The 27,037-nt window shown below is 31.8% G+C and overlaps 1 protein-coding gene across 9 annotated transcripts in view; it reads left to right on the forward strand.

Annotated features, from left to right (window-relative positions):
- Nucleotides 1-27,037, forward strand: part of ATRNL1 (attractin like 1) — an 842,256-nt gene that overhangs the window by 307,516 nt on the left and 507,703 nt on the right. For 8 of the 9 annotated variants that reach the window (XR_004269856.1, XR_004269857.1, XM_032281122.1 and 5 more), the window contains one exon: nucleotides 3,577-3,629. Coding sequence is in view for 7 of the 9 variants with exons in the window: in XM_032281122.1 (XP_032137013.1) it covers nucleotides 3,577-3,629 (53 nt within the window). In the remaining 2 variants the exon portion in view is untranslated. Of the gene's footprint in view, nucleotides 1-899; nucleotides 970-3,576; nucleotides 3,630-27,037 lie in introns of those variants that run through there. The other variant, XM_032281128.1, reaches the window with a different exon arrangement.

Here is a 27,037-nt window from a genome sequence, read left to right on the forward strand (position 1 = left end):
ATCCATAAAATATAATGAAATCCTGTCATTTGAAACACAACTTGCATGAACCTAAAGGACATTATATTATGTAAAATAAGTCAAGCACAGAAGAACAAATGCTGCGTGATCTCACTTATATGTAGAATCTAAAAAGACTGATCTCACGGAAGTTGAGAGTAGAATTGTGGATATGGGAAGCTTGGGAAGGTTTTGAGAGGTTTGGAAGGGTATGGGGAGGGTGGAATGGGGAGAGATTGGTCAATTTATACAAAGTTACAGTTAAAATAAAGGTTCTAACTTTACTTTGAATACATTTCTGATTCTCTATTGCATATTTCGAAATATGAGAGAACAGTTTCTTTATGCTGGGAAAAAGCATACTTTCTGCTTCTCTATTACATATTTCTAAAGCCAGAAAACTAAAATCAATGACAAAATTTTAAAAGTGGTGTTTGGAAATATCACAGGAAACCTAACACCCAAACTTCTTTTGTTTCATAGAGGTTCTTTGTTTCATAGAGTTAATGTTATAAAAGATTATTATATTTCTGCTTTAATTTTATAATTAATATCCAGTAATATTTACTCTTCAACTCACTTTTCTAGCAATCACATGATTGACAAATGCATTGAGAGTATAATCTGATTATTTAGCCTCTAATTTTTCACTATTTGACTTGTCATTCTATATGTATCCCACTATTCCTGTTCTTATGAACTCTTCTGAAAAAGTGAAGACATTTTAGACTCTTTTACCTCTTTAAACTTTTAACTAGAGTTTAAATACATGTAATATATTTATATAAAATATGTATGTAATAAGTATTTATATGCAAATATAATTTATATTATTTAAATATTAAGTCACTTTATTAAGTTACCCTGGTGCATAAATTTTATAATAATTTATTTTGTAGGATGTTCCAAGAAATATCATTATGCAAAACTATGCCATATCTGTATTAGACATTGTCAATTTTATTTGGCAAAAAAGATTTTGTGAACTTCAAAAATACTTATGATTTTTTCCCACTGCTACAGTTAACTAGTTAAAATTTTTATGTATTTAACATAAGAGTTCATGAGCACAAATGCTCATATGTTCTTTCACTTCTAAAAAATCTGTTTATGTGAATTCTAAGTTGGAGCTCCTGAATTTAATCTATATTAGTCAACTTTGTATGGGTTAGAGAAACCTTTTTTCCCCGTTATTTACCAGAAGAGATCTGTCTTTAAAAATACAGATTAATTGGTACAGAAACTGGAGAAAATATGTTAATTTCAAAGAATACTGCAAGTATGAAAATAATGTGGATTTATGAATTCCCTGAATATCCTTCTGCCTAAGAATATATCGGTATCTTATTTCAGACTTTCACTTTTTCTCTTTATTAAGGAAGGATATATATCCAAAAGCTCATAATTATGTCTCATCTGCCTTTTAACATTCCTTATATGCCTATCATGTATGTTTATTTTCTTTTTCTTCACTATTTCATCTCTTAGTTTATCTCATATATAAATATTTTTATAATTAATTCTTTCTTTCAAAGATGTGTTTTGAAATTTCATTTTTTTTCACATTATGCTTTAAGTTCTGGGGTACATGTGCACATCATGCAGATTTGTTACATAGGTATACACGTGCCATAGTAGTTTGCTGCATCCATCCCCCCGTCATTTACATTAGATATTTCTCCTAATGTTATCCCTCCCCAGTTCTTCCACCTCCTGCTATCCCTCCCCTAGGACCCCCACCCCCCAACAGGCCCAGGTGTGTAATGTTCTCCTCCCTGTGTCCATGTGTTTTCATTGCCCAACACCCACTTATGAGTGACAACATACAGTGTTTGATTTTCTGTTCTTGTGTCAGTTTGTTGAGAATGATGATTTCCAGCTTCATCCATGTTCCTGCAAAGGACATGAACTTGTCCTTTTTTATGGCTGTGTAGTATTCCATGGTGTATATGTGCCACATTTTCTTTATCCAGTCTATCATTGATGGGCATTTGGTTTGGTTCCAGGTCTTTGCTATTGTGAACAGTGCTGCAGTAAACATATGTGTGCATGTGTTTTTATAATAGAGTGATTTATAATCCTTTGGGTATATACCAAGTAATGGGATTGCTAGGTCAAATGCTATCTCTATTTCTAGATCCTTGAGGAAATGCCACACTGTCTTCCACAATGGTTGAACTAATTTACACTCCCACCAACAGTGTGAAAGCTTTCCTATTTCTCCACATCCTCTCCAGCATCTGTTGTCTTCTGATTTTTAAATGATTGCCATTCTACCTGGCGTGAGATGGGATCTCAATGTGGTTTTGATTTGCATTTCTCTAATGAGCAGTGATGATGTGTTTTTTTCCATATGTTTGTTGGCTGCATAAATGTCTTCTTTTGAAAGTATCTGTTCTTATCCTTTGCCCACTTTTTGATGGGGTTGTTTGTTTTTTTCTTATAAATTTCTTTAAGTTCTTTGTGGATTCTTGTTATTAGTCCTTTGTCAGATGGGTAGATTGCAAAAAACTTTTCCCATTCTGTTGGTTGCTGGTTCACTTTAATGATAGTTTCTTTTGCTGTGTAGAAGCTTTTAAATTTAATTAGATACAATTTGCCTATTTTGGCTTTTGTTGCCATTGCTTTTGACATCTTAGTCATGAAGTCCTTGCCTATGCTTATGTCCTGAACGATATTGCCTAGGTTTTCTTTTAGGGTTTTTATGGTGTTAGGTCTTAGGTTTAAATCTTTAATTTATCTTGAGTTAATTTTTGTGTAAGGTGTAAGGAAGGGATCCAGTTTCAGCTTTCTTCATATGGCTAGCCAGTTTTCCCAACACCATTTATTAAATAGAGAATGGTTTCCCCATTGCTTGTTTTTGACAGGTTTGTCAAAGGTCAAATGGTTGTAGATGTGTGATGTTACTTTTGAGGCCTCTGTTCTGTTCCATTGTTCTATATCTGTTTTGGTACCAGTACCATGCTGTTTTGATTACTGTAACATTGTGGTGTAGTTTGAAGTCAGGTAGTGTGATGCCTCCAGCTTTGATTTTTTTCTTTCCTTAGGATTGTCTTGGTTATGTGGGCTCTTTTGGTTTCATATGAAGTTTAAGGTGTTTTCTCCAATTCTGTGAAGAAAGTCAATGGTAGCTTGATGGGGATAGCATTGAATGTATAAATTACTTTGGGCAGTATGGTCATTTTCACACAATTAATTCTTCCTAACAATGAGCATAGAAGGTTTTTCCATCTGTTTGTGTCCTGTCTTATTTTCTTGAGCAGTGGTTTGTAGTTGTCCTTAAAGAGGTCCTTCACATCCCTTTTTTGTTGTATTCCTAGGTATTATATTCTCTTTGTAGCAGTTGTGAATGGGAATTCACTCATGATTTGGCTCTCTGTTTGTCTATTATTTGTGTATAGGAATGTTGTGACTTTTGCATATTGATTTTGTATCCCGAGACTTTGCTAAAGTTGCTTACGAGCAACTATCAGTTTTAAAGATGTTTTGATGTAGAGTATAAACACTTTTTTGCTTGAAGAAAAACATGAGACTTTTGCATTGTTTAATAGTAAATGAGGTTTTGTGTTTCTGCAGATGTGACTCTGAAAATCGCTATGTTGGTAATCCACTTAGAGGAACATGTTATTGTAAGTATTTGTGTATTTTTCATTTTAAATAATTGGTGCATATTATTAGTTTCAAATACTAAAGTTCATCTTTAATAATTCAAATTGTCATTAATACCTCACAATTTCTGTTTCTTAAATCTTATAATACAACTTCATGTATATTGCTAAGAAATATACTCTTGTAATTATATTTGGTGCATTTTTTCTACTCTGTAAAATAGCAATAGATCAATAGATTTTTCTGAACATAGAAAGTATACAACTTGAGTAAACTCATGTGATTTTAATGTTATTTTTTTTCTTTAAGATGGACTAGAAACAGCCAAATGCTGTTTCCCCAAACGGTTGTACCATTTTACATTCCCATTAGCAGTGTGTGAGAGTTTCTATTCTTACACATTTTACAACCTGTTTTTAGAGTTAGTCCAAGTTTTAACCATTCTAATAGGTGTGTAATAGTATCTAACTCTCATTTTAATATGCATTTTCCTAATTACTAATGATGTTAAGCATCTTTTCATAGGACTGTTTTCCATCTGTATGTTTTACTTGATGAAGGGTCTGTTGAAATCCATTGCCTGCTTGTTGGATTTTTTTTATATTAATGAATTTTCCATATATTTCATTCTAGATACAAGTCATTTATCAGATATATGACTTGCAAATATTTTTTCCTAGTTTGTCACTTGTTTTTTTACCCTTTTAACACTATTTTTTTTGAAGAGCAGATTTTAATTTAGATGAAGCTTGACTTATCAATTTGTTGTTTTGTGAACTCTTAGCCTAACAGATCACTATGATTTTCCTCAGGTTTTGGTAGAAATATTATTTTTAAGTTTTCCATTTAAGTATATGGTTCATTTTGAATTAATATTTGTATATATAGTAGGTGATGGATTGAAGTTCTTTTTTCTCCATGTAAACATTTAAATGTTCAAGCATACTTTATATAAGGACTTTTATATTTTAATTGATGAATTAATTCCTGTGCACCTTGGCTGAAAATCAGTTGTCTCTAAATGTGTGGGTCTGTTGTTGGACCCTTTTCTTTTTCATTAATCTATTTGCTTGTTTTTATGCAAATGTAGCACCTTTTAATTAGTGTGATTTTGTAAGTCTTGAAATTGATTAGTATTCTCCAACTTTGTTCTTCCTTTTCAAACTTGTTTTGGCTACTCCTTTTTTTTTTTTTTTTTTTTTTTTTTTTGCATTTGCACGTGAGTTTTAGAATCTGCCTTTTGGTTTTCAAAAAAAATGCTATAATTTGTTTTGTGATTTTGTTTAATTTATTGATGAATTTGGGAAGAATTGACATGTTAACTATAGTGAATCTGGAATTATTGTATTTTTTATTTTTCTCAATTTTTCAATTATTAATATTTTATAGTTACAACTGTACAAATATTTCACTTTTTTGTCAGATTTATTTTTTGTATATTGTAAATTTATTATGCTATTGATAATGATAGCTTAAAATATTCATTTCTGATTGTTTCTTGCATTTATAATTGATTTTATATTGGTTTTGCATCCTGTAGCTTTGCAAAACTCACATTTTACATATAGTACCATTTTTTGTAGATTCTCTCAGAATTTTTATACATACAATGTTTTCTGCAAATAATGGTGGTTGGATTTCTTCTTTCGCTGTCTTGATGCCTTTTATTTCTTTTTTCTGCCTTATTGCTTTAGCTAGCATCTTTAATAATGTGTCGAAAAGATGTGAACATGAAAGTATTTATTCTTGTCTTGTTTCTGATCTAAGAGGGAAAGCATTCAGTCTTTTAACATTAGGTATAATGTAGGTTTTTGCTAGCTGTCTTTATCAAGTTAAGCCTTCTATTCCTATTTTGCTGTACATTTTTTAAAATCAGAAATTGGTGTTTATATTCAATTCATTTCTTGAATTAATTTGGATAATTATCAGGAGTTCCTATTTTACTTTAATAATATAGTGATTTTAGTATTTTTAATTTAACAAACGTTATACATTATATGAATATACTACATTTCTCTGTCCATTCATAAGTTGATGGACATTGGAATTTTTTCTAAGTTTTGTTTCTTAAAAAAATGCTGCAGTGAATGAACATTCATATGGTCTGTGTGAACATATGTTTTTATTTTCCTTGGGTAGATTCCTGGGGTAGTGTTCTATCTGGGTTGTGTGATATGCCTTTGCTTAACTTTTTGAGAAACTGACAAATGATTTTTCAGAATGTTGGTAATATGTTTTAATTCATAATAGAAAATTTTGATACTAGATATTTCATTCCTTGATGTCCTCATCAATACAACATTGTCTCTTTGATCATAAACATTCTAGAGCGTGTGTAGTGACAGTTTGTGGTTTGGTTTTGTATTTCTTTCATGACTAATAATGTTGAACGTGATGTTATGTATTCATGCCTTGAAAATGATTTTTTGGGTGTGTAAAATATATCCTCTTTTTCAGTTTTTGTTGCTATTTTAAATTGTATGTTTCAAAATTTTGTTTTATACTCGTGTGATATATAAAAATAAAATTTATTTTAGCATATTGATCTTATATTCATCAACTTTGGTGAACTCTTTGCTTTAATTTTTAAATGCAGTTAATTATATTACATGCAAATAAGTACAATTTTATTCCTTTTTCAATATTTTTTTTCCCCACATTGGGGTTTTGAGACCTCTATTTCTGTGCTTAATGACAGTGATGATAATAGACATATCCTTATCAGGTAGGGTGTTTATTATAATTTATGGACTATTCCTTGCATCAAATTAAGCAAATTCTTACCTTATTTTGCCACAAGGTCATATCATGAATAACTTTCTTTTATCTTGTTAAATGTTAAGTTACATCAATAGATTTTCTCATGTTAAACATCTTTTCATTCTGGGCTAAACCAAAGTTAGTCATGGCATATTAATGTTTGGATGCTGCTAAATATTATGGGTTTATATTTTAATTTAGAACATTTTTAGTATAAATGAAGATAATCTTTTTTGTATGTTGTTTTTTTCTAAGTAAATGACCTTTGACTGCAGTTTTAAAAAGTATTTTCTATTCTATCTGCAATTGTAGTAATAGCTTTTAAAAATTAATTTGGAACAATTTATGTCTTCTTTTAAAACATGAATGGTTAAAACTTTAAATAAATATCAGGTATTTCAACAAAAATGTCTGGGTCTAGTGCTTTTTAATTGGTATTTATTTATTTATTTATTGCTATTTCATAGCATTAGCTTTTGGTTTTATTTATCTTTTCTACAGATTTTGTTTTTCAGTTCATCAGTTTCAGATTTTGTCTTTAATAATTTCCTTCTCATATACTTTTTGTTGTTGTTTTGTCTACATTTGCTATGATTTAAAAATTATCATTATTATTTTCTACAGAATTTATGAATTCCATTTTTATCTTTAAAAATTAAGTAGTTTCTTAATTCCCTTTTTAAAGTGATTTTTATTTTTAACTTTTAGGTTCAGGGGTGCACGTGCAGGTTTGTTGTATAGGTAAATTACATGTTGGGGGTTTGGTGTACAGATCATTTTGTCTCCCAGGTAAGAAGCATAGTACGTGACAGTTTTAGATCCTCACTCTACTCTAGTCCACAAAACATTTTTTAGCCATTATTAATTTTAAAAATATTTTATTGAGAATGTGGCATATAAAATCTCAAATTTTATTAAGATATTTTTGCCCTTTATGACACATTCGACAGTGTTTGGAGGCATTTAGTTTGTCACAAGTGGGAGTGGGCTGTGGTTACCATGGGGCATCTCATGGGTAGAGGCTAGGGATGCTGGTAAACATCATGCCATGAAAAGGACAAATTCCTCAGTGCAAAGAATTATCTGGCCAAAAATATCAATAGTATTGAGGTTGAGAAACCCTGATTTAGAGGTTTAATCAAATTTAGATTTGATTTTGGAGAAGATAATAATTATAGATGGTTTGGTTTTGTCAGAAGAGTTATATCATGTCTATTAGTGTATCTTGTGTTCTTGGCACACACCATTGCTCAGGGTTTAGATTTTAATTGATCAAGATTGAAAATATGTTATTCCAATTTCTTTTTCATGTTTTGGTTTGAATACTTCTGTAAAAGCAAATATTCTGTCATCAGCTGTTTGCTAACTTATTGCTGCAGTTTGTATAGGAATGGCATGATAAACGTTATAGTTTTTCCCTTTATTTTTTATTTATTCCCTTTGTTTACTTACTTTTATATATTTATTACTTTATTTAAAATAAAAAGTTCGCTCAATATCTTTGAAAAATGATAGTTTTTGTCATTAATGAACTTACAGATTCATACATGTTTTAACCCATGTGTAAATATTATTCCTACTGATGCTCAGATTGTCCAATTAGTATGTCATTTAAATTATTTTTATTCTCTAGCTTTTCCATGTTATTTTTGTTTTTCTTATTTCAAATATCCTAGATTTGTTTTATAGAGATATATTTTTGTTTGCTTTTTTAAAGTTAAAAATTCTTTTTCAATCTTTTTGAGCCTTTAATTTCTAGGAGTAACTAGTTACCATTATCAACACATTATATAATCTCCATTTGTTACAAATATACTAATGTCTAAGCCTTTTATATTGAAGACTAACATAATTTTCTTCTATATCTGTATCAATGTTGTCCAATACAAATATGATGTGAGCCACAGATGTAATTTTATATTTTCTAGCAGCTTCATTTAAAAAGTAAAAGAAAATGAACAAAATTAATGTTAATAAAGCATTTTATTTAGCCTCACACCTCTAAAATATTTTTATTTTAATGTGTAATCAGTTTTAAAAGTCATTAAATCATTAATGAGATATCTTACTTTTTTTGTACTAGTGTTTGAAACAAAGTTTATATTTCGTACTTACCTCACATTTTAATTCAATCAGTCACTTTTCAACAAGTCAGTAGCCATATATGGCTAGTGGTGACCTTATTGGACAACTCGTCTCTTGATTACACAGGACCCCAGCTTTCTTTTAGAAATACCAAAAGCATAATTATAAAGCACTAGGTGGCACTCTTGCTATTTGTTTTGAGACCTTTAAAGCTTAATGTTTGAGAGGAAATGATGTTTAACAAGGAAAAGGACAGTAGCTCTTGTAATAGTGTTAATGGAAACTATTCTAATTTTCAAGATTAGATCAAAATTTAACATGCAAGTCCACATTGTAACTTAAAGCAATTGAGTACAATGTGGTATTAACTTAATTGAAAGTAATATGTCAGCATTTGTACCCTAGTTACTTAGTAGTTTTACAAAGTTCAATTTAAAACCAAAAACCAAATATATTACAAAGCATGCCTCACAAAGGAGGAAAAAAGTTCAGACAGTGTTAGCTAATTTGATTGGCCTTTGTAAATGTTGAACTACTGAATTTATTCTTAGTAAATACAAAAAGTAGTAGTCACGCAGTTGTATAGTTTTTTCTTAAATGCTTTCTTTTAATTGTAATAACAATTTTAATAAAGAAAACCTTAAAATGAAAGACTAGACTATGAAAATGCTATAAAGATGATATATTTCAAAAAGTAGAGCATACATAGTCGCTTTCTGCCGTCATCACTTTATGTCACTATTGTGCTAATTATTTAAGTAAATGTAATTTGCAATGCTCAAACCACCAATTATTGTGTTTCGATATATTTCCAAGTAATTGAACACATTTTATTTCATCTTTTACTCTTTAAAAAATTACTGTTTTATGTTGAATTTCTTTTATTAGAGTTTCTTTTATTTAGAGTTCATGGTAGAATTTTGTAGTAATAATAAACTACCTATTTTGGGAGGGTAGGAAATTTAAGTTGAAAAAGATGACAATTCAGTTTAATTACACAAAATGGTATGTAATAGAAAACAATGAAACCAATTAAAACTTGAATTGACTCTTATATTTAATAGAATGATTCTGGTTCTTGTTCTCAAACTGAATAAAATAATTTTCTTGTTTAAACTAAACATTTTGTTAGTGAATGTTTATATGACTCTTTAACCATTGGATATAAATTGCTATTTAAATAGGATCTGGCTTTTTCATTTGCAAATGGGGCAGAGTGACCTTAATACACACGAAGAATCTAAATTCTTATATTTAACAGAATGTAGACATGATGAGTTGAACAGTATCTGATAAGACATGAATCAATCATATTTTTGGCATTTTAACCTTGTTCTTTGATTCATCAGTGTTTTTATTAAATTCCCTGAAGCTTATATCCCAGTACATTTAGATTTTTATTTCAGAATTATTTATTCTTTTAGCATAGTCCAACATGAAGGATAATAAACATGATTATAAGAAAATTTAAAATAGCTGAAAGGAAAAAAGTTGCTATTGAGTTAACGAAGAAGAGGGATGAAAAATTTATTTGATTTATATGTTTTAAAATAAAAGTATTATATTATTCTTGTCATGTAAAATCATAGACTCACTGTAAAAATAATAAAAGAAAAAAATTTAAGGAAGGAAATAAACAGGCCATATACCTCCCACCAAGTCCTCCAGTTTGAGTTATGTACTTTGGATACATAGTATCCAAAGGATACTTTGTAAGGTTACTCAGCTGAGAGGAAGATTGAGAACTGGTATCCTGTACTTTTCTAATTAAGCCATGTGCCCTAATATGGGGCTATGTCTGTCTTGAATCAGAAATAAATAGTTCTTTTTAAGTTGGGGGGAAATAGGGGAGGGACGGTGGGGGGTGGGGAGCTGGGGAGAGCTAGCAAGGGGAGAAATGCCAGATGTAGGTGATGGGGAGGAAGGCAGCAAATCTCACTGCCACGTGTGTACCTGTGCAACAATTTTGCATGTTCTTCACATGTACCTCAAAACCTAAAATGCAATAAAATAAATAAATGGGGGAAAAAATGTTGAATTGTCTACTGAAGGACCTTCCTTCTAAATAAATCTCTGTATCATGTCCTGAGAATGATTTTACATCATAGAGGTCATAACATGCAGAATATTTTTATTGTGAATTTTTTTCTTATAGTTATATAGCACATTATTTAGCATTTAGCAAATAAAACATAGTTCTTCCCAAACTAGAAAAGAGCAACTAATAGACTTAAAATAATGATCATAACAGTCAACATTTATTGAGCACTTACTATACCAGACTGTTCTCAGCTTTTTATATATATTAGCTTATGCAGTACTCAAATGGGAAGGGTATGCTTATTGTTCCCATTTTATAGATAAGAAAACAGAGATAGAGAAAGCTGAACTGATTTGTATAAGATCACATAGGAAATAGTAAAAGCAGGTTTCAACCCTCTTAACCGTTAAAGAAGTGAAAATTAGTGTATGTAAGCAAAAATTAGTATATATAAACAAAAAGTTTTTATATGAATAAAAACATCATGCTGAAGGAAATAAAAAGAGGATCTAAACAATTAGAAATTCATACCATTTTTTCAAATAAGAAGTTATCATCCAAAGATGCCATACTTCCCAAAATTGTTGTAAAAATTTTATGTAATTCCATTATAGAATTTCATTCAATTTAGTTTTTCTGAAATGCATACATTCAAATAAATTACTTTAAGGTTCAAGTTAAATAATATGCTTTTAGAATATTCAGTTAGATTACAAACAGGAAGAATAGTAAGAAATTCCTACTTTAATAGGTATCCAAACAAACTGTAACTCTAACTCCATCCACTGGCTCCCATACTTGTATTAGAATATGCCACTAAATCTGTGAACAAAATGGAGTTCCTGATCATTTGGGAATTTATATGGCACTATGGTTTGAATGTTTGTTGCCTCCAAAATTCATGTTGAAATTTAACTGCCTTTTTAACAGTATTAAGACATGGGACTTTTAAGAGGTATCTAGGCCATGAAAACCCCACCCCTATAGATGGGATTCGTGCTGTTATTGAAAGGCAAGTTCAGTCCCCTCTTGTCCTCTCTTGCCCTTTGGCCTTCTGCCATGGGATGACACAACAAGAAGGCCCCCACCAGATGTCAGCTGTTTCGTCTTCTACTTACCAGCCTCTAGAACTGTGAGCGCATAAATTTCTATTTATTATAAATTACTCAGTATGTGGCATTCTGTTATAGCAGCACAAAATAGACTTTAAGACATACGGCAAGTCATTTTATTTGTATGTATTTAATGACTTAATTTGCTTGTTATTAGATATCTCAAACTTTACTATAGATTATGGCTTTGCATATACTATTTTTCTCTCTCAAGTACACTATCCTCAGCTAGTATTCCAACCCTACCAAAAATGACTCTTCCAGATATTACAAACCTTTTATTTCCATCCTAACACTTACATAGTATAAAATTATCTCAGTTGCTTTCTGTTTTTACCTTGAATGTAGGTTTTCAAGTAAAATGAAATTTTACTAAAATGAAATTCTGTGAACACAGGATCTTGTTTTATTGGATCTCCATACTTATAAATGTGCATGGCTCGTAACAGACCCTCAGTTATGTTTGGTGGTAATACACTCATATAAATTATTCATACATCAGTGAATATACATTTACTGTAGCTGTATGTGGAAGCATTTTTACTGATGGGGTACTTGAGCAAAAATGTCCAGAGATCATATTGTAGATTATCAAGTAAAGTTGCTTTAAGTTTTTTATGGACATAAGGTAATACTATTATATCATTTAAATACTTTAAGCATCAGCCTTTCATTTAAAGAAAAAGGAATTTCAAGGCTTTTTCTTAGCCTATTGAACATTTCTTTCAAAGGAAACTAAATAGATGACGATTCATCATTGCAGTGTAATTGAAAGTTTAGTGATTTTGAGCTCCTATGAAGCAAAGAACATGGCTTCTGAATAGCTCATGGCATATTGTTTAAAATTCCCTAAATTAGAATAATTAATATTTGGCATTGGTGATAATCATCCATTCTCTTTTATTTATTTATCTAAAAAATTTATTTGTAAGACTGAATTAGTTTAAATGTGCATCTTAGGCCATACAATTAGTAGTTTCCAGAGTTTGGATTACAACTGTGTTTTTTCTATGATATGATATCTAGCAAATGTTGAACTTGCAAAACTTGAACAACAGATTTTACTTTTGAAATTGTTCTAAGTGTTCCAGGTTCAATAGAAATTCTTCATTAATAACTGTAAGCATGGATAGTACTATGCTGCAAACAAGGAAAAACTAATATTTATTAAACATTTATGTACAAAACAGTTATATATTAAGAATCTCTTTATCCCAAGGGTGGGATATTTTTTCTCATTAAATTACTTTTTGGAAGGTTTGACTGTTAGAGTTTGGAGAGACTCATTTACTTGCATTTAGTGACTTGTGTTTATTCATTCTACGTATATTTATTGACTAGCTACTTTGTTAGACTCCGGGGAAAACAAAGTGAACGACATGGTTTTTGTTCTATTGAAGCTTATATACTACTAGAGAAAACAGATGTTAAACCAGTTATATTATTTTCATAGGTGTGATTTTCATGAGAACTCTGAATGAGAATTATAGGCTTTTGGGTATATATTCCCAAACTTTATAGAGCTTTGGGAATATATTACAAGAGGGCCTGACCTAATTTGTGGGATAGCAGATAGGTGAGGTAAGGGAATGATTGAGCTTTGATATGAAGAAAGGACTTGATAAGTGTGATAGTGTGAGGATACACAGGAAGAAGTGGACCCAAAAGGGACAACATATACAAAGGCTTGTGACTAGATGTAACATGCAGTGTTTGTGTTACTAAAAAAAAAACCAACACTGAAACACACAGAATATACAAAGCTTATGAGATATGCAAAATCCAAACAATGCTGTGCTTTTTAGAACATGTAAAATTTGGCCTTTATCATAAGAAAAATGGGAAGCCATTGAAGGGTATTTAGAGGAGAGAAGAATGTTAAATTTTGCTTTTAAAATTATCAGTCTGCTTTCAGTATGTAAAACAGCTTAGTGGGGGCAATAGAGCATGAAAGAGACCATTTTTGTTTTATTTTTTGAGGCATTTTCCTGGAGCTATAGGTAAAATATCACTTTAGCACATTGAGACTATGAAAACTCTTGTACTTTTATTCACATGAGTTTTTTTTTTATCATTTACTAAACAATTGTCTAAGCCTGCAAATACTTGTATTTATATTTGTACCACTGTTTAAACATTCTTGGACTCTTGATATTGTTGTCAAAGTCTGTATGCCTCCTTTACAGACTCCTCAGGATAGCTGACTATAAGATCATAAACATATGCTTATTAACAACCATATGAATATAAATAAACATACATATGAGAATCTGTCTAACTCTTGAAATCCTTCAGCATTCATTCAGAAATAACTAGAGTGAATAAGGAAGTGAAATAACTTTATCAAATGCCTTTATTTTATCAGACATTCTTTTCTAAGTCAAATACACACTTACGCAATTATGTTTAATTCACAGAGCAATCCTATGAGATAGGCAGTTTTATCCCTGTTGTACCATTGAGTCTCATTGAGCTTAATTAACTTGCAGAACGTAACTCAGTTGTTATATGGGAGATTACATCCAAGATCTCCTTAAATGATATAGATAATGCTAAATTAAAACTGAAACACAATATTAACTGAAACATTAACAGTGAAAAAGCAAATTATTAAGCTGCAGTTTGTTTCTCAAAAATTTCAAATACAAAATTTCAGAAGCAATTCAAAATTGATGTCTAAGAATTCTTGTTCCCAAATAAATTGAAATTTACATGAATAGTGCCATTGATGTAGCATATGCAAATCAGGTTTATTTTTATTTGTTATTCTAACATGCCTGCCATCTTGCATCTCAGATATAAAGATATTTCCAATATACACCTTGTTGGTTTTTTATCACTGGTTACTATCTTCTTGAAAAGTACATTATTTCTTGCAGATTTTGTTGCAAGAGTAAAGCAAATCTTAAATATTCTCTACTTGCTCTTCATCATCCCATGCATATAATGTACTCATGAACTTTCTTCTTAGTTTAACTTCTCTTACAAAATGTTTTTTATGCACATACACTTTTAGTCATCACCTTCCACCTAATCATTAATTTTTAATGTCTGACTTCTTTAAACATTTTGTATAGGTTAAAAGCCTTTTCTCTTCAGATTTTTCTCACTTAAACTTCTTTTTATATAGTATGTTTACTCATCAGCCTAATTTAGCATATAATTTATTCTTGTAGCAAATAGCAGCCACCTTTTTTGCACTATGGCTGCTAGACCAGTATTGACTGAACAACCTTAAAAAGTCTATTGTTGCATGTTGAAACTTAACCCTCAGCATATTCTGGCCATGTAAGACCAGGATGACAGACTGATTATCTTCCATGTTTTTGTTAGTATATACCTAAGAGGTTTGTGTATTAAGAATGAAATATGCCATTTTTGGAAAGAAACATAACTACAGTTGACCCTTGAACCCCCCTGGGATGTAGGGGCATCAAACCCTGCATGTAGTTGAAAACCAGCATATAACTTTTTACTCTCCCAACACTTAACTACCAATAGGATACTGTTGGCCAGAAACCTTACCAATAACATAAACAGTTGATTCACATATATTTTGTATGTTATATACATCCTGTACTGTATTCTTACAATAAAGCTAGAGAAGAGAAAATGTATTAAGAAAATCTTAAGGAAGAGAAAATATATTTACTATTCATTAAGTAGAAGTGGAAATAGATTTTCATAAAGGTCTTTATTCTCAATGTCATCATGTTGAATAGACTGAGGAGGAGGAGGAGGAGGGGTTGGTCTTCCTGTCTCAGAGGTGGCAGAGGTAGAAGAAAATTCGCATGTAAGTGGACTTGCACAGTTCAAACCTGTGTTGTACAGGGTCAGCTGTATATCAATCTAATTATTTAATATGTAAGTATGCATCATGTGAAAAACATGTTGAAGATCAAGGATTGGAGCAAAGAAACTGTCTGAACATTGCTTTGAAAAAAATTTTTTTCAGCCCAACAGTGGAAATATTGCATGTACATTCTAGAAAAGAGGTAAATAACAATACAAATTTACATCTCTAATTTCTCTACTCAGAGAAAATTGTTGCTAAAATTGTATTAGATATTTTTCGAGTCATTTATTTATGTACTGATACTCTTTGTTAGGCTGAGTAATGCACTCCCAAAGATGTCTATATTCGAATCCCCCAGAACCTGTGATGCATACTTACCTTAAATGGTTAAGAGGAAGGATTTAGCATATATGCTTAAACTAAGGATTTTGAGAGAGATTATTCTGGACTATCCTGGTGTGCTCAGTGTAATAACAAGTATTCTTATGAAAGGGAAATGGGGGGAAATTTGACCACAGTAGTAGGAGATGTGATGATGGAAGCAAGTGGAGAGATGTGAGGGAAGGGACCATGAGCAAACAAATGAGGATAGGCTTTGGAAGCTGGAAAAGGCAACTTTCACCATACATTGATTATTCTTATATGAAAGAGTTATTATTAATGTGTTTACCAAAGATGATTATCTATTTCATCATTTCTTTTACATTTGTTAACTGTAAGGGAGAGCTGTTCCTTCTCCCTCATTAATTTGTTTAATTATTTATATCAGTATGGACTCATAGAGATCTAATTTTATGGTTTATGAGAAATTACTATCATTATATTGTAGCTCAAATTGTTCCACATCTGGTCATTACAATCCCCCTCAATTTGACTTCTGTTTTTTTTTTTTAACATGACTCCATCATTTGGTGAGTGCATCCTTATTTTCTAGCAGTAAAAGATATTTCAGACTTACCTGTTCTTTCTCTCTTTCATCCCTGGAATCAACTAGTTCCCATTTCCCCAAGATGCCATGGTTTCTTTTATTGGAGAATAATATTTAGAAACCAAAATCAGGAATTATGTATGCTCATGGGTTCTGCAGTTTTATTCTTTCTTTCCTTTAAAAAATTTATGGGTTTCCTGACCCATGCACTAGGGTATAACAATGGTGTTACTCTATACCTTGTCATCAATAACATTACCTGTGAAATATCAAATTAAAATATATTTAGCTCTTCTTGCTCACTAAGTACCGATGCTGTAATTATTCAAAGTCATTGAAAATTTTAATTCATTGACCCCACTTGTTTTCTCATTTTTACCCTTTCCTAGTGCCTTGCTGTCTTCTTTTATACCCTTAATCATATGAGGTTTTATGGTCTATTATAGTTATCAGTCCTTAACTAATCCTGCATATTTTCTTCCCAATTCTGTTTCTTCTATCTATCTGTAAAACAAAACTCAAACTCTGGGTAACCCAACTCTTCACCACTCTGTGTCTGAACTTTCTTCACCACTCTGTGTCTGAGCTTTCTTCACCCTCACATTGCTGGGGGAAAAATATCATATAACTGTGTTGACTGGTTGGTCTTGAACTTTATCAAAGGAAAATGCAAAACTATCTGGTAGTTTTCCTGCATTTCTTTTTTCACACTCTCCAAATAAGTGTTTTAAAACTTCATTTCTATTCTCAAACCTTTATCTGCACTGGCTAATCAATTTACCTCACACTTCATTGAGAAAATAGAAACAAATAGATGGGAATGTCCTCATTTTTTGACCACCCAAATCAACAAACTTTCTTGCACCTATACTAACTTTCTCTGCCTTTACTTTATTATCAAGGAAAGAATATCTCTGTTCTTAACAAAAGTCTGTTCTTCAATTTGTTTTGCTCTAAATTCCATTCCCTTAACTCTATAAAGGCCTTTGCTCTTCCATTTCTCACTTATCAGTAGTTGCTTAGACTCTGCTGGACCATTTTCCTCAGTACACATATATGTTTAATGTCTCTTATGTTAAAAATAAAATTGTTTTACTCCCCTAGTACTCCTCCAACTGCTGCACCATTTCTCTATTTTCTTTCAGTGCAACACTTCTCAAAAAGAGTTGCCTAAACTTGTCACCACATCCTTACCACCCGTTTCCTCTTCAATCCCCACAACTCCGTACACATTGCTTTTCTAAGGAAGCATACCACAGAATCGAAGTGTTGAAACAGTCTATTTCTTAACTTTCCTAACATACTTTCCAATTTTTCCTACTCTGTAACTGACAGCACCTTTTTAGTCTTTTTTTTTTTTCCATTTGGCCTTATCAGTGCCCATAGTTTTAAATAGCATCTAAATCTTGAAGTTCCAAAACTTGTAGTTTTGATCACTTTTCTGAGCTGCAAACTGATTTCTCTGACTTTCTGTTTGATATCACCATTTAGTTATTTCATTAGAAATTCATAGGCAGTATTTTCAAAACAGAACTCTTGGTTTTGAAGAAAATATGCAGAAAAATTTCCAAAATTTCATTCATTACTCAGACTTCCTCATTTTAGCAAATGTACATAAAGTCTGTATCCTTGCTTTTGTCAAGTATCTAAAAGCTTTCTTTGATTCCTGATTCCAAAGCCTTCTTTGAGCCCCCTCTCTGATACCTTTCTTTCCTCCCCTTACTTTGTGAGGCTGTTTAGTACTTCAGTTGGGTTTCCATCTACAATATATTCCAAAGATATGTATCTTTCTTTATTCTGTTCCTCCCACCCTGTACAGTGCACTGTCATTTTGAGTCTGGTTCTTTTTAGAACCCTCCTTGAGTAGTTTACCTATTTTCACTTTTCATTTTCTACAGACATTCTCCAATGTGCCACAAGGGTGACATTTAAAAATTAAAAATCAGATCATCTGACTCCCCAGCTTGAGATCTTCTGATGGTTTTTCATGATGTGGCCCTTGCCTGCTTTCTGACTTTATCTCTTACAACTCTTCAAAAATCATTCTAAGCACAATGGAATTATTTTTTTTCTTCAAACAGTAAAAACTGATTTTCATTTGTCTTTGCTCCCTCTCTCTCTCTCTCTCTCTCTCTCTCTCTCTGTGTGTGTGTGTGTGTGTGTGTGTGTGTTTGGCCAGGGACTTTTTCACTGATTGTTTACATGACTGGCTTCTCATTTTTCATTTTTCATTTCACATGTTATTTCCTTTTGTGTAACTTATATAAAGCAACCCTTCTCTGAACCTGTAATAGGGATTGGTAAGCTTTTGCTGTAAAGGGCCAAATAATAGATATTTCAGGCATGACATGCCAGATAGTCTTTGTTGTTCCTACTCAACTCTGCCATTGTAGCAGACAAGTAACCATAGACAATATGTAAATGATTTTTTGTGGCTGTGTTATCATAAACTATAAAAATAGGCTGTGGGTCGGATTTGATCTGTGGGCAGGAGTTTGTAACACTTATTCCAAAATATTACCTTGCTGTCTTCATAGTATATATCACTCTCTTAAAATGTCTTGTTTATTTGTTTGATTGTTTTTGGCTTTCTCATCTATTAATAGAATGCAAACTCCATGGGAACAAAGTCTTTGACTTCCTCGCTTCTCTGTTCTGTGTATCTATAATTCTGAATGGATTACTGATTGGAGTTTCATTAATTTAGAAGATAAATCTGAGGAGAACGTGTATATATATACATATATATGTATATACACACATATATGTATGTGTATATATATATATTTTAAGTGTTAAAATTTAGAATGTTCCTTTCCAATCTGTTTATTATTTATAGTTACATCTCCTTTTATGACCTAAAATAGATTTTGAGGTTTTTTTAAATTAAAGGTTTATTAAGTTTATTTCTGGGATTTCATTTGGCTTGGAGATTTTTATTAGTTTACTATTTAAACTGTTACATTTTCTGTTTAATGTAAAACCTCTATTGCTGTAAAAAATAAAAAAAAGAAAAGCTATGATGATTATGTGTGTTTACATTTTTGTATTTTTGTGATTTGATATCACCAAATTATTATGTTGATGATTTATAGTGATGTCTTTAATGACACACTTTAGATCTCAAAGTCTATAACTGATATAAATATAAGTACACATGTTTCTTTTGAATGGTATTTGCCTGATGTGTCTTCCTTTATCCTTTCAGTATTTGTGGGCTCTCTTTTTATAAGCATATCCCTTAAGAATAGAACATTTTGATTTTGCTTTTTTCTAATTGGTAACTTTTTGTGATTAATAATGAGTTGAATCCATTCATTTTTTGTGTTGTTATTCATACCTTTGAATCTGTTTTTATCATTTTAATTTTTTATTTTATATTTTTACTTTGTGTATATTTGTTTTTATGCCTTTCATAGCTTTTTTGGAGGGTAAAAGATACTGATATCTCCCTCCTATAAGATAAGCATTTTAGCATTCTGTAACATTTTTTTGGAATACTTTTATAAAACCACATTGTTTTGATATTCTCTAGACTTCCTATTCTTGGTTATTGTGGATATGCCTTTTTCTTTGGTCATTGCAATTTTTAAAAAGATAACAAATTCACCAAGTTATTTTGTCAGCCCCATCTCCATATTTCTTGAAATATTTTTTGCTACACAATCTGTATTTCTCTTTTGTTTTTAAGTCTTTAATCAAAAATTGTTTTAACACAAGTCTGCATGTCAAAGCTTCTGAAGTCTGTATGCCTCCGAGTAGTTATGATTCCTTCATATTTGAGTGTATGCAACTAATAAAGTAGATTTAATATGTGGAACAAAAATTGATTAAACTATAATAAAAAATTAAACATACCACTTCAGATTATTAATAGATCAAGCAGACAAAATTCAGAAAGAATATCAAAGATCTGAAGAACACATTTAATAGAAATATGAATTATAGCCATAAAGATTAAAAACAGGATTTAAAATTACATTTATTTTAGAGATAATATAATTATTTCCATAAAAAAAGCTTAGTGTCTATAGGCAAATTATCAGAAATAACAGGAGTTTTTGTCAGGTTGTTGGATACAAGATTAATATTCAAGTGCCTTCTTATACATATTCCTCTACCAGCTGTCAGGGCTAACCAGATAGTTATAGTAATTAAGGCAGTGTAGGGTTTTTTTCATTTTGTTTTTTGGTGCAGGGATAGGCATAGTCATCGATGTAGTAAGATAGTCTCCAAACAAAAGCTGTAGATACTTACATATTAATATTTAAGTCATATCTGTCCACATTAATGAATTTTTTTTATTATTTAATAGCTTTTTAGTTGTTTTTTTTTTTCTTTTTAATTATACTTTAAGTTCTGGAGCACATGTGTAGATCGTGCAGGTTTGTTACATAAGTATACACACACCATAGTGGTTTGCTGCATCCATCTCCCTGTCATCTACATTAAGTATTCTCCTAATGTTATCCCTTCCCAATCCTCCCATCCCCTGCTATCTCTCCTCTAGTCCCCCCACCTCATGACAGGCCCTGTTGTGTGATGTTCCCCTCCCTGTGTCCATGTGTTCTCATTGTTCAACATCCACTTATGAGTGACAATGTGCGGTGTTTTGGTTTTCTGTTCTTGTGTCAGTTTGCTGAGAATGATGGTTTCCAGCTTAATCCATATCCCTGCAAAGGGCATGAACTCATCCTTTTTTATGCCTGCATAGTATTCCATGGCATACATGTACCACATTTTCTTTATCCATTCTATCATTGATGGGCATTTGGGTTGGTTCCAAGTCTTTGCTATTGTGAACAGTACCTCAATAAACATAAGTGTGCATGTGTCTTTGTATAGAATGATTTATAACCCTTTCCCTATATACCCAGTAATGGGATTGCTGGGTCAAATGGTATTTCTATTTCTAGATCCTTGAAGAATCGCTACACTGTCTTCTGCAATGGTTGAACTAATTTACACTCCCACCAGCAGTGTAAAAGCGTTCCAGGAGCTGGGATTACAGGCATACACCACCATGCCAGCCTATTTTTATATTTTTACTACAGGTAGGGCTTCACCATGTTGGCCAGACTGGTCTTAAACTCCCAACTTCAGGTGACCCGCCTGCCTCAGACTCCCAAAATGCTGGAATTATAGGCGTGAGCCACTGTACCAGGCCCTGAAATTATTATTAAATTGTTCTTGAATGGGGACGGCATTGCTGAGTATATATTTTCTATAAATATTACTTCGTTTTTTTTTCTTTTGACATTTATTTCTGCTTAAGAGCACTTGGCTGCAGGGTGCCAGCAGCTTGTACCTGTAATACTAGCCCTTCAGGAAACTGAGACGGGTAGATCACCTGAGGTCAGGAGTTTGGGACCAGCCTGGCCAACATAGCAAAACCCCATCTCTACTAAAGATACAAAAACGATTATCTGGATGTGGGGCAAGCACCTATAATCCCAGTTACTAGGGAGGATGAGGCAGGAGAGTTGCTTGAACCTGGGAGCAGAGGTTGCAATGAGCCAAGATCTGCCACTGCATTTGAGCTTGGCAGAGCGAGATTTCATCTCCAAAAAAAAAGCGCTTTTCATGTTGCCTAATCCTACTCCATAAATAACTCATTTGTCTGTGTGAGTGTGTATGTGTGCACGTGTGCGCATTTGCACATACCTATATAGACATGCCTGGATGTCTATAGTTTTTTTTTTTTATCAATAACTTCATAGAGATATATTCACATACCATGAAAGTCAGCATTTTAAAGTGTACAATTCAGTAGCTTTTAGTATATACACAGTTGTGCAACCATCTTCATTATCTAATTTTGGAACATTTTTATCATTCCAAAAAGAAACCTGTATATATTAGCAGTCACTTGTCATTCACCAGCTAGTGGCTCCCATTTATCTTCTTTTTGTCTCTATGAATTTGTCTATTTTGAACACAGCAAATAAATGAAATCATGGAATATGTGATCTTTTGTGACTGGTTTCTTTCATTAGCACAATATTTTTGAAGTTTATTCATGTTATTGCAGATATCATTACTTTATTTCATTTTATGAAAAAGTAATATTTTATTGTGTGAACATATCACATTTTGTTTACCATTTATCAGTTGATGGACACAGGTCATTTTTACATTTTGGCTAATATGAATAATATTAGTTTAATATAATATGCTTTTTATATTTTTTTACATTTATACAAGGTACTTCCTTTAAATATTTAGGTTTTCTTCATCAACAGATTTTTTTTCTATATTTAATATATTATATGTGCTACTCCAACTCGTTATGATCTATATTAGTCATGCATACATTGAATTTTTCTCTGTTTCATTTCTCTTGAGTGATTTTCATCACTATATCTATTTTGGGAGGCTTTTTCATATTTGACCTACATAGCACTATTTCAATCTTATGTTGTATTAATTATTCTGTTTCCTAATTCTCGTATTAACTTTTTAAATTTTGCCATTACATTCATTACTTTTTTGTTTTTCCTTTTGTAACATTTTTAGCTCTCTTTTTATTGTAATCTTTTGTGTTATTATCTCATCTTTCATGTTTAATTTGTGGAGTCAGTGTTTTTTAGATTTTATTTTTCTCTTGACATGTTCCCCATAGGTATTTTAAATAACTGAACAAACACTGTACTTACATTAATTAATTGTATCAACTTCAGCTATTGTTGTCAAAGTGAGATTTTGCTCTTTTTCTATTCTCACCATTGCAAATCAAACTAACATAAGAAAAGCAAAAATGCTAACTTTTCCTATCTTTTTGTTTTTATGATTAAAAAAAAATCTATGCAAAAAAAAAAAATCTGTGCAATTGGAATTTGGAGCCTGAGTATGAATGGCTTTGTATTTTCCTGAAGGTCTACCAAGCTCATACAAAAAGTGAGAGGTGTAAAGAAGACAGATCCTTCTTTATATCCATTTTATCTATTTTTGTAAACTCTATTTTTATATAAAATTGAGAAATTAATTGTGGATTTTGGATTTTCTTGGATTTATGAGAGGTGGTTTGCTGATTGTTGACCAAAATATTTGAAAGCTAGCTACGTATATCATTTAAAGTTGTCCTAACATCTGGGCTCAGTCTTTAAAATCAAAGGATTGATTTGTAGATACTTATAGCTTTGATTCTTAAAGCTTTGAAATACAGCTATTTAGGGTTTTTTTTTTTCTATTCACAAAGTTTTCCAATAAGTGTTCCTAGCATATTTAAACATAATGAATAGTTTATCTTCCTTTAAGTTATGAAATTTAAAATGTTAAAAGTATGATATATTAACTTTTATTTATGTAGCATATATATTTTATAGTATATACAATATAATTAAAAAATGCATGCCTGTTACCATGCTTTAATAAAGCTTAACGCCTTACTATATTTGCTTTAGATTTTTTAAAAAGAAAGTAAACCTCACAGAGTTGAAATTTATTGTGTCTTTTTCTAGATATAGCCACTAAACTGTATTTTCTTTGGCCTTATACTAATGTTATTTGTTTGTAATATATATATAATTATCAATATTTATTGAGTACTTTAGTATATGTCAAGCGCTATTATAAGTACCTTTTATTTATTAGCTCACTTAATCATCCACAAAAATTAATAATATACCACATTACTTAATATATATTAAAATTATATCATACTCTGTGAATCCTACAAATTGTTTTTATGTGTAACATATTTGAGATTTATCAATGCTAATACATGCAGCTGTAGTGCATTTATTTTAGTTATGTAGAATATTTCTACAGATATAAAATATATTTACTCATTCTTCTCTTGATGGACATCTAGGTTGTACCTAATTTTTCAAAATAATACATAATTCTGCAATTAAAATTCTTATACATTTCTGCTTGAACTGGAACTTGTTTGAAGTATACAAGTAGAAGTGGAATTGCAGATTTATTAGATTTTTCCAAATTATACTGCAAAGTATTTATATTAATTTATGCTCCACCAGTGTATACAATACTTTTCTTCCACTTCCTCACCAACATTTTGTATTTTTAGTTTCTTTAATATTTGCCATTCTGATGGTTTTGAAATACTATCTTGTTTTTACTTGCATTTTCTTTATGACTAGTTGAGACATTATCATTTTACATATTTATCGTGTATTTAAGTTTTTCTTCTTTGAATTGTTGCTCTTATTCTTTGCCTTTTTCTTATTTTGTAGTTTGTCTTTTTCATATTGTTGGCATTTTTCTTATTGATTTATACTAGTTTTAATTTAAGAGTCTGGATATTAATTCTTTGTTCATTATATATACAGCAAATATCCTCTCATAGTCTATGACTTGGCTCTTGATCTTTGTCAAAAGTGACATTTATTCATTCTTCTCTTTGCCACTTAGCACATACCCTAAAATCAAAAGTCGACCACAATATTGGACATAAAACAATTCTCAGCAAATGCAAAAGAACTGAAATCATAACAAACATACTCTCGGACCACATAAAAATAGAAGTCAAAGCTAAAAAAATTGCTCGAGAAATTAAACAACATGCTCCAGAATGACTTTTGGATAAATAATGAAATTAAGGCAGAAATCAAGCAGTTCTTCGAAAATAAAGAGAACAAAACTAAAACATACCAGAATCTTTGGGAGATAGCTAACACATTGTTAAAAGGGAAATTCATAGCGTTAAATGCCCACATCAAAAAGTTGGAAAGATCTCAAATTAACAACTTACCATCACAACTGAAAGAATTAGAGAAGCAAGAACAAATCAACCCCAAAGCTAGCAGAAGTTAAGAAATAACGAAAATTAGAGCTGAACTGAAGAAATCAAGACACACAAAAATACCATTGAAAAGATAAACAAATCCAGGAGTTGGTTTTTGAAATTAATAATAAGATATGTTGCCAGCTAGACTATTAAAGTAGAAAAGAGAGAAGATCCAAATAAATGTAATCACAAATGATAAATGTAATGCTACCACTGACCCCACAGAAATAAAAACAACCATTAGAAATTGTTATGATCACAACAATGCACACAAATTAGAAAACCTAGAAGAGATGGATGAATTCCTAGAGACATATACCTTCACAAGACTGAGCCAGGAAGGAATTGATTCCCCAAACACTCCAATAATGAGCTCTGAAATTGAATTAGTAATAAATATCAGGTTGGTGCAAAAGCTATTGAAGTTTTTGCCATTGAAAGTAATGGCAAAAACTGCAATTACTTTTGCCCCAGTCTTATAGCCAGATAACCACCACCAACAACAACAACAAAAAGCCCAGGACCTGAAGAATTCACAGCTGAATTCTACCAAATGTACAAAGCAGAGCTGGTACTGTTCCTACAGAAACTATTCCAAAAAATTGAGAAGGGACTCCTCCCCTAATCATTTTATGATACTGATATGGATACGGGGCAGGGAAATACTAGGTAGAAGAGGGCAGTCCCTGGAAGGGCCCCACTCTCAAGCCTGGAACAGTGGCCCGAAGTGAAAAATTTATATACTAATTTTCCTGATGGAATGTTGTCTTTTCCAAAATCACCTGGCCACTCATCCCCCCATTTTGTACCCATAAAAACCACAGGCTCCACTGTCAGAGAAGCTGCAGAAAAGCAGGGAAGTGAGGAATCAGCCAGACATTGGAGAAAAGCGGCTTGACTTCAGAAGGATGGCTTGACAGGGAACATCAGAGAAGAGCCTGGCTGGGGACAGCCAGACTCCAGGGAAAGACCACCTTTTCACATCATACCCTTTTTAGCTCTCCTTCCCACTGCAAGCCACTTTCACTGGCAATAAAATCCTCTGTATTTACAACCTGCTTCTTCCTGGACACTGAACAAGAGCTTAGGAGCCATGGGTGTGGACACTTGAGCTATTTAACACTTAAGCCTTCAGTGGATGGCAAAGCTAATAGGTCACGATAACACATGCCCTCTGGGGTTTCAGGAGTTGGAGTATCCCCCAGACACTGCTGTGGGACTGCACCGAGTTTGGCATTTGCCAGTTCCCAGAAGCACTCATCCCAGTTCCTGCACCCACTTACTTGCATGCTCCCCCTCCTACAAAGTGTTAAGAGCTGTGGGCTGAGTAAGTGCGGCATCCCTTTTGTGAGTCCCATGAAGAGATCAGGGAAAATGTTCTGTTTCAATGTCAGCATCATTCTGATGCCAAAATCTGGCAGAGACACAACAAAAAGATAAAACTTCAGGCCAATATCTTGGATGAACATCAATTCAAAAATCCCCAACAAAATACTTGCAAACCAAATTCAACAGCATGTAAAAACGCTAGTACACCACAATCAAGTAAGTAGGCTTCACTTCCAGGATGCAAGGTTGGCTCAACATAAGCAAATCAATAAATGTACTTCATCACAAAAACAGAACTAAAGACAAAAACAACATGATCATCTCAATAGATGAAGAAAAGACTTTCTGTAAAATTCAACGTCCTTCCATGTTAAAAACTCTATAACTTAGATATTAAAGGAACATACCTCAAAATAATAAGAGCCATCTATGACAAACCCACAGCCAATAACATACTGAAGGGACAATAGCTGACATCATTCTCCTTGAAAACTGTCACAAGACAAGGATGCCTCTATCACCACTCTTATTCAATATTGCATTAGAAGTCCTAGCCAGAGCAATCAGGCAAGAGGAAGAAATAAAGAGCATCCAAATAGGAATATAGGAAGTTAAACTATTCCTT

Source organism: Sapajus apella, unplaced genomic scaffold, assembly GCF_009761245.1.
Source record: "Sapajus apella isolate SASKATOON/1434 unplaced genomic scaffold, GSC_monkey_1.0 scaffold13, whole genome shotgun sequence".
Taxonomy (NCBI): Eukaryota; Metazoa; Chordata; class Mammalia; order Primates; family Cebidae; genus Sapajus; species Sapajus apella.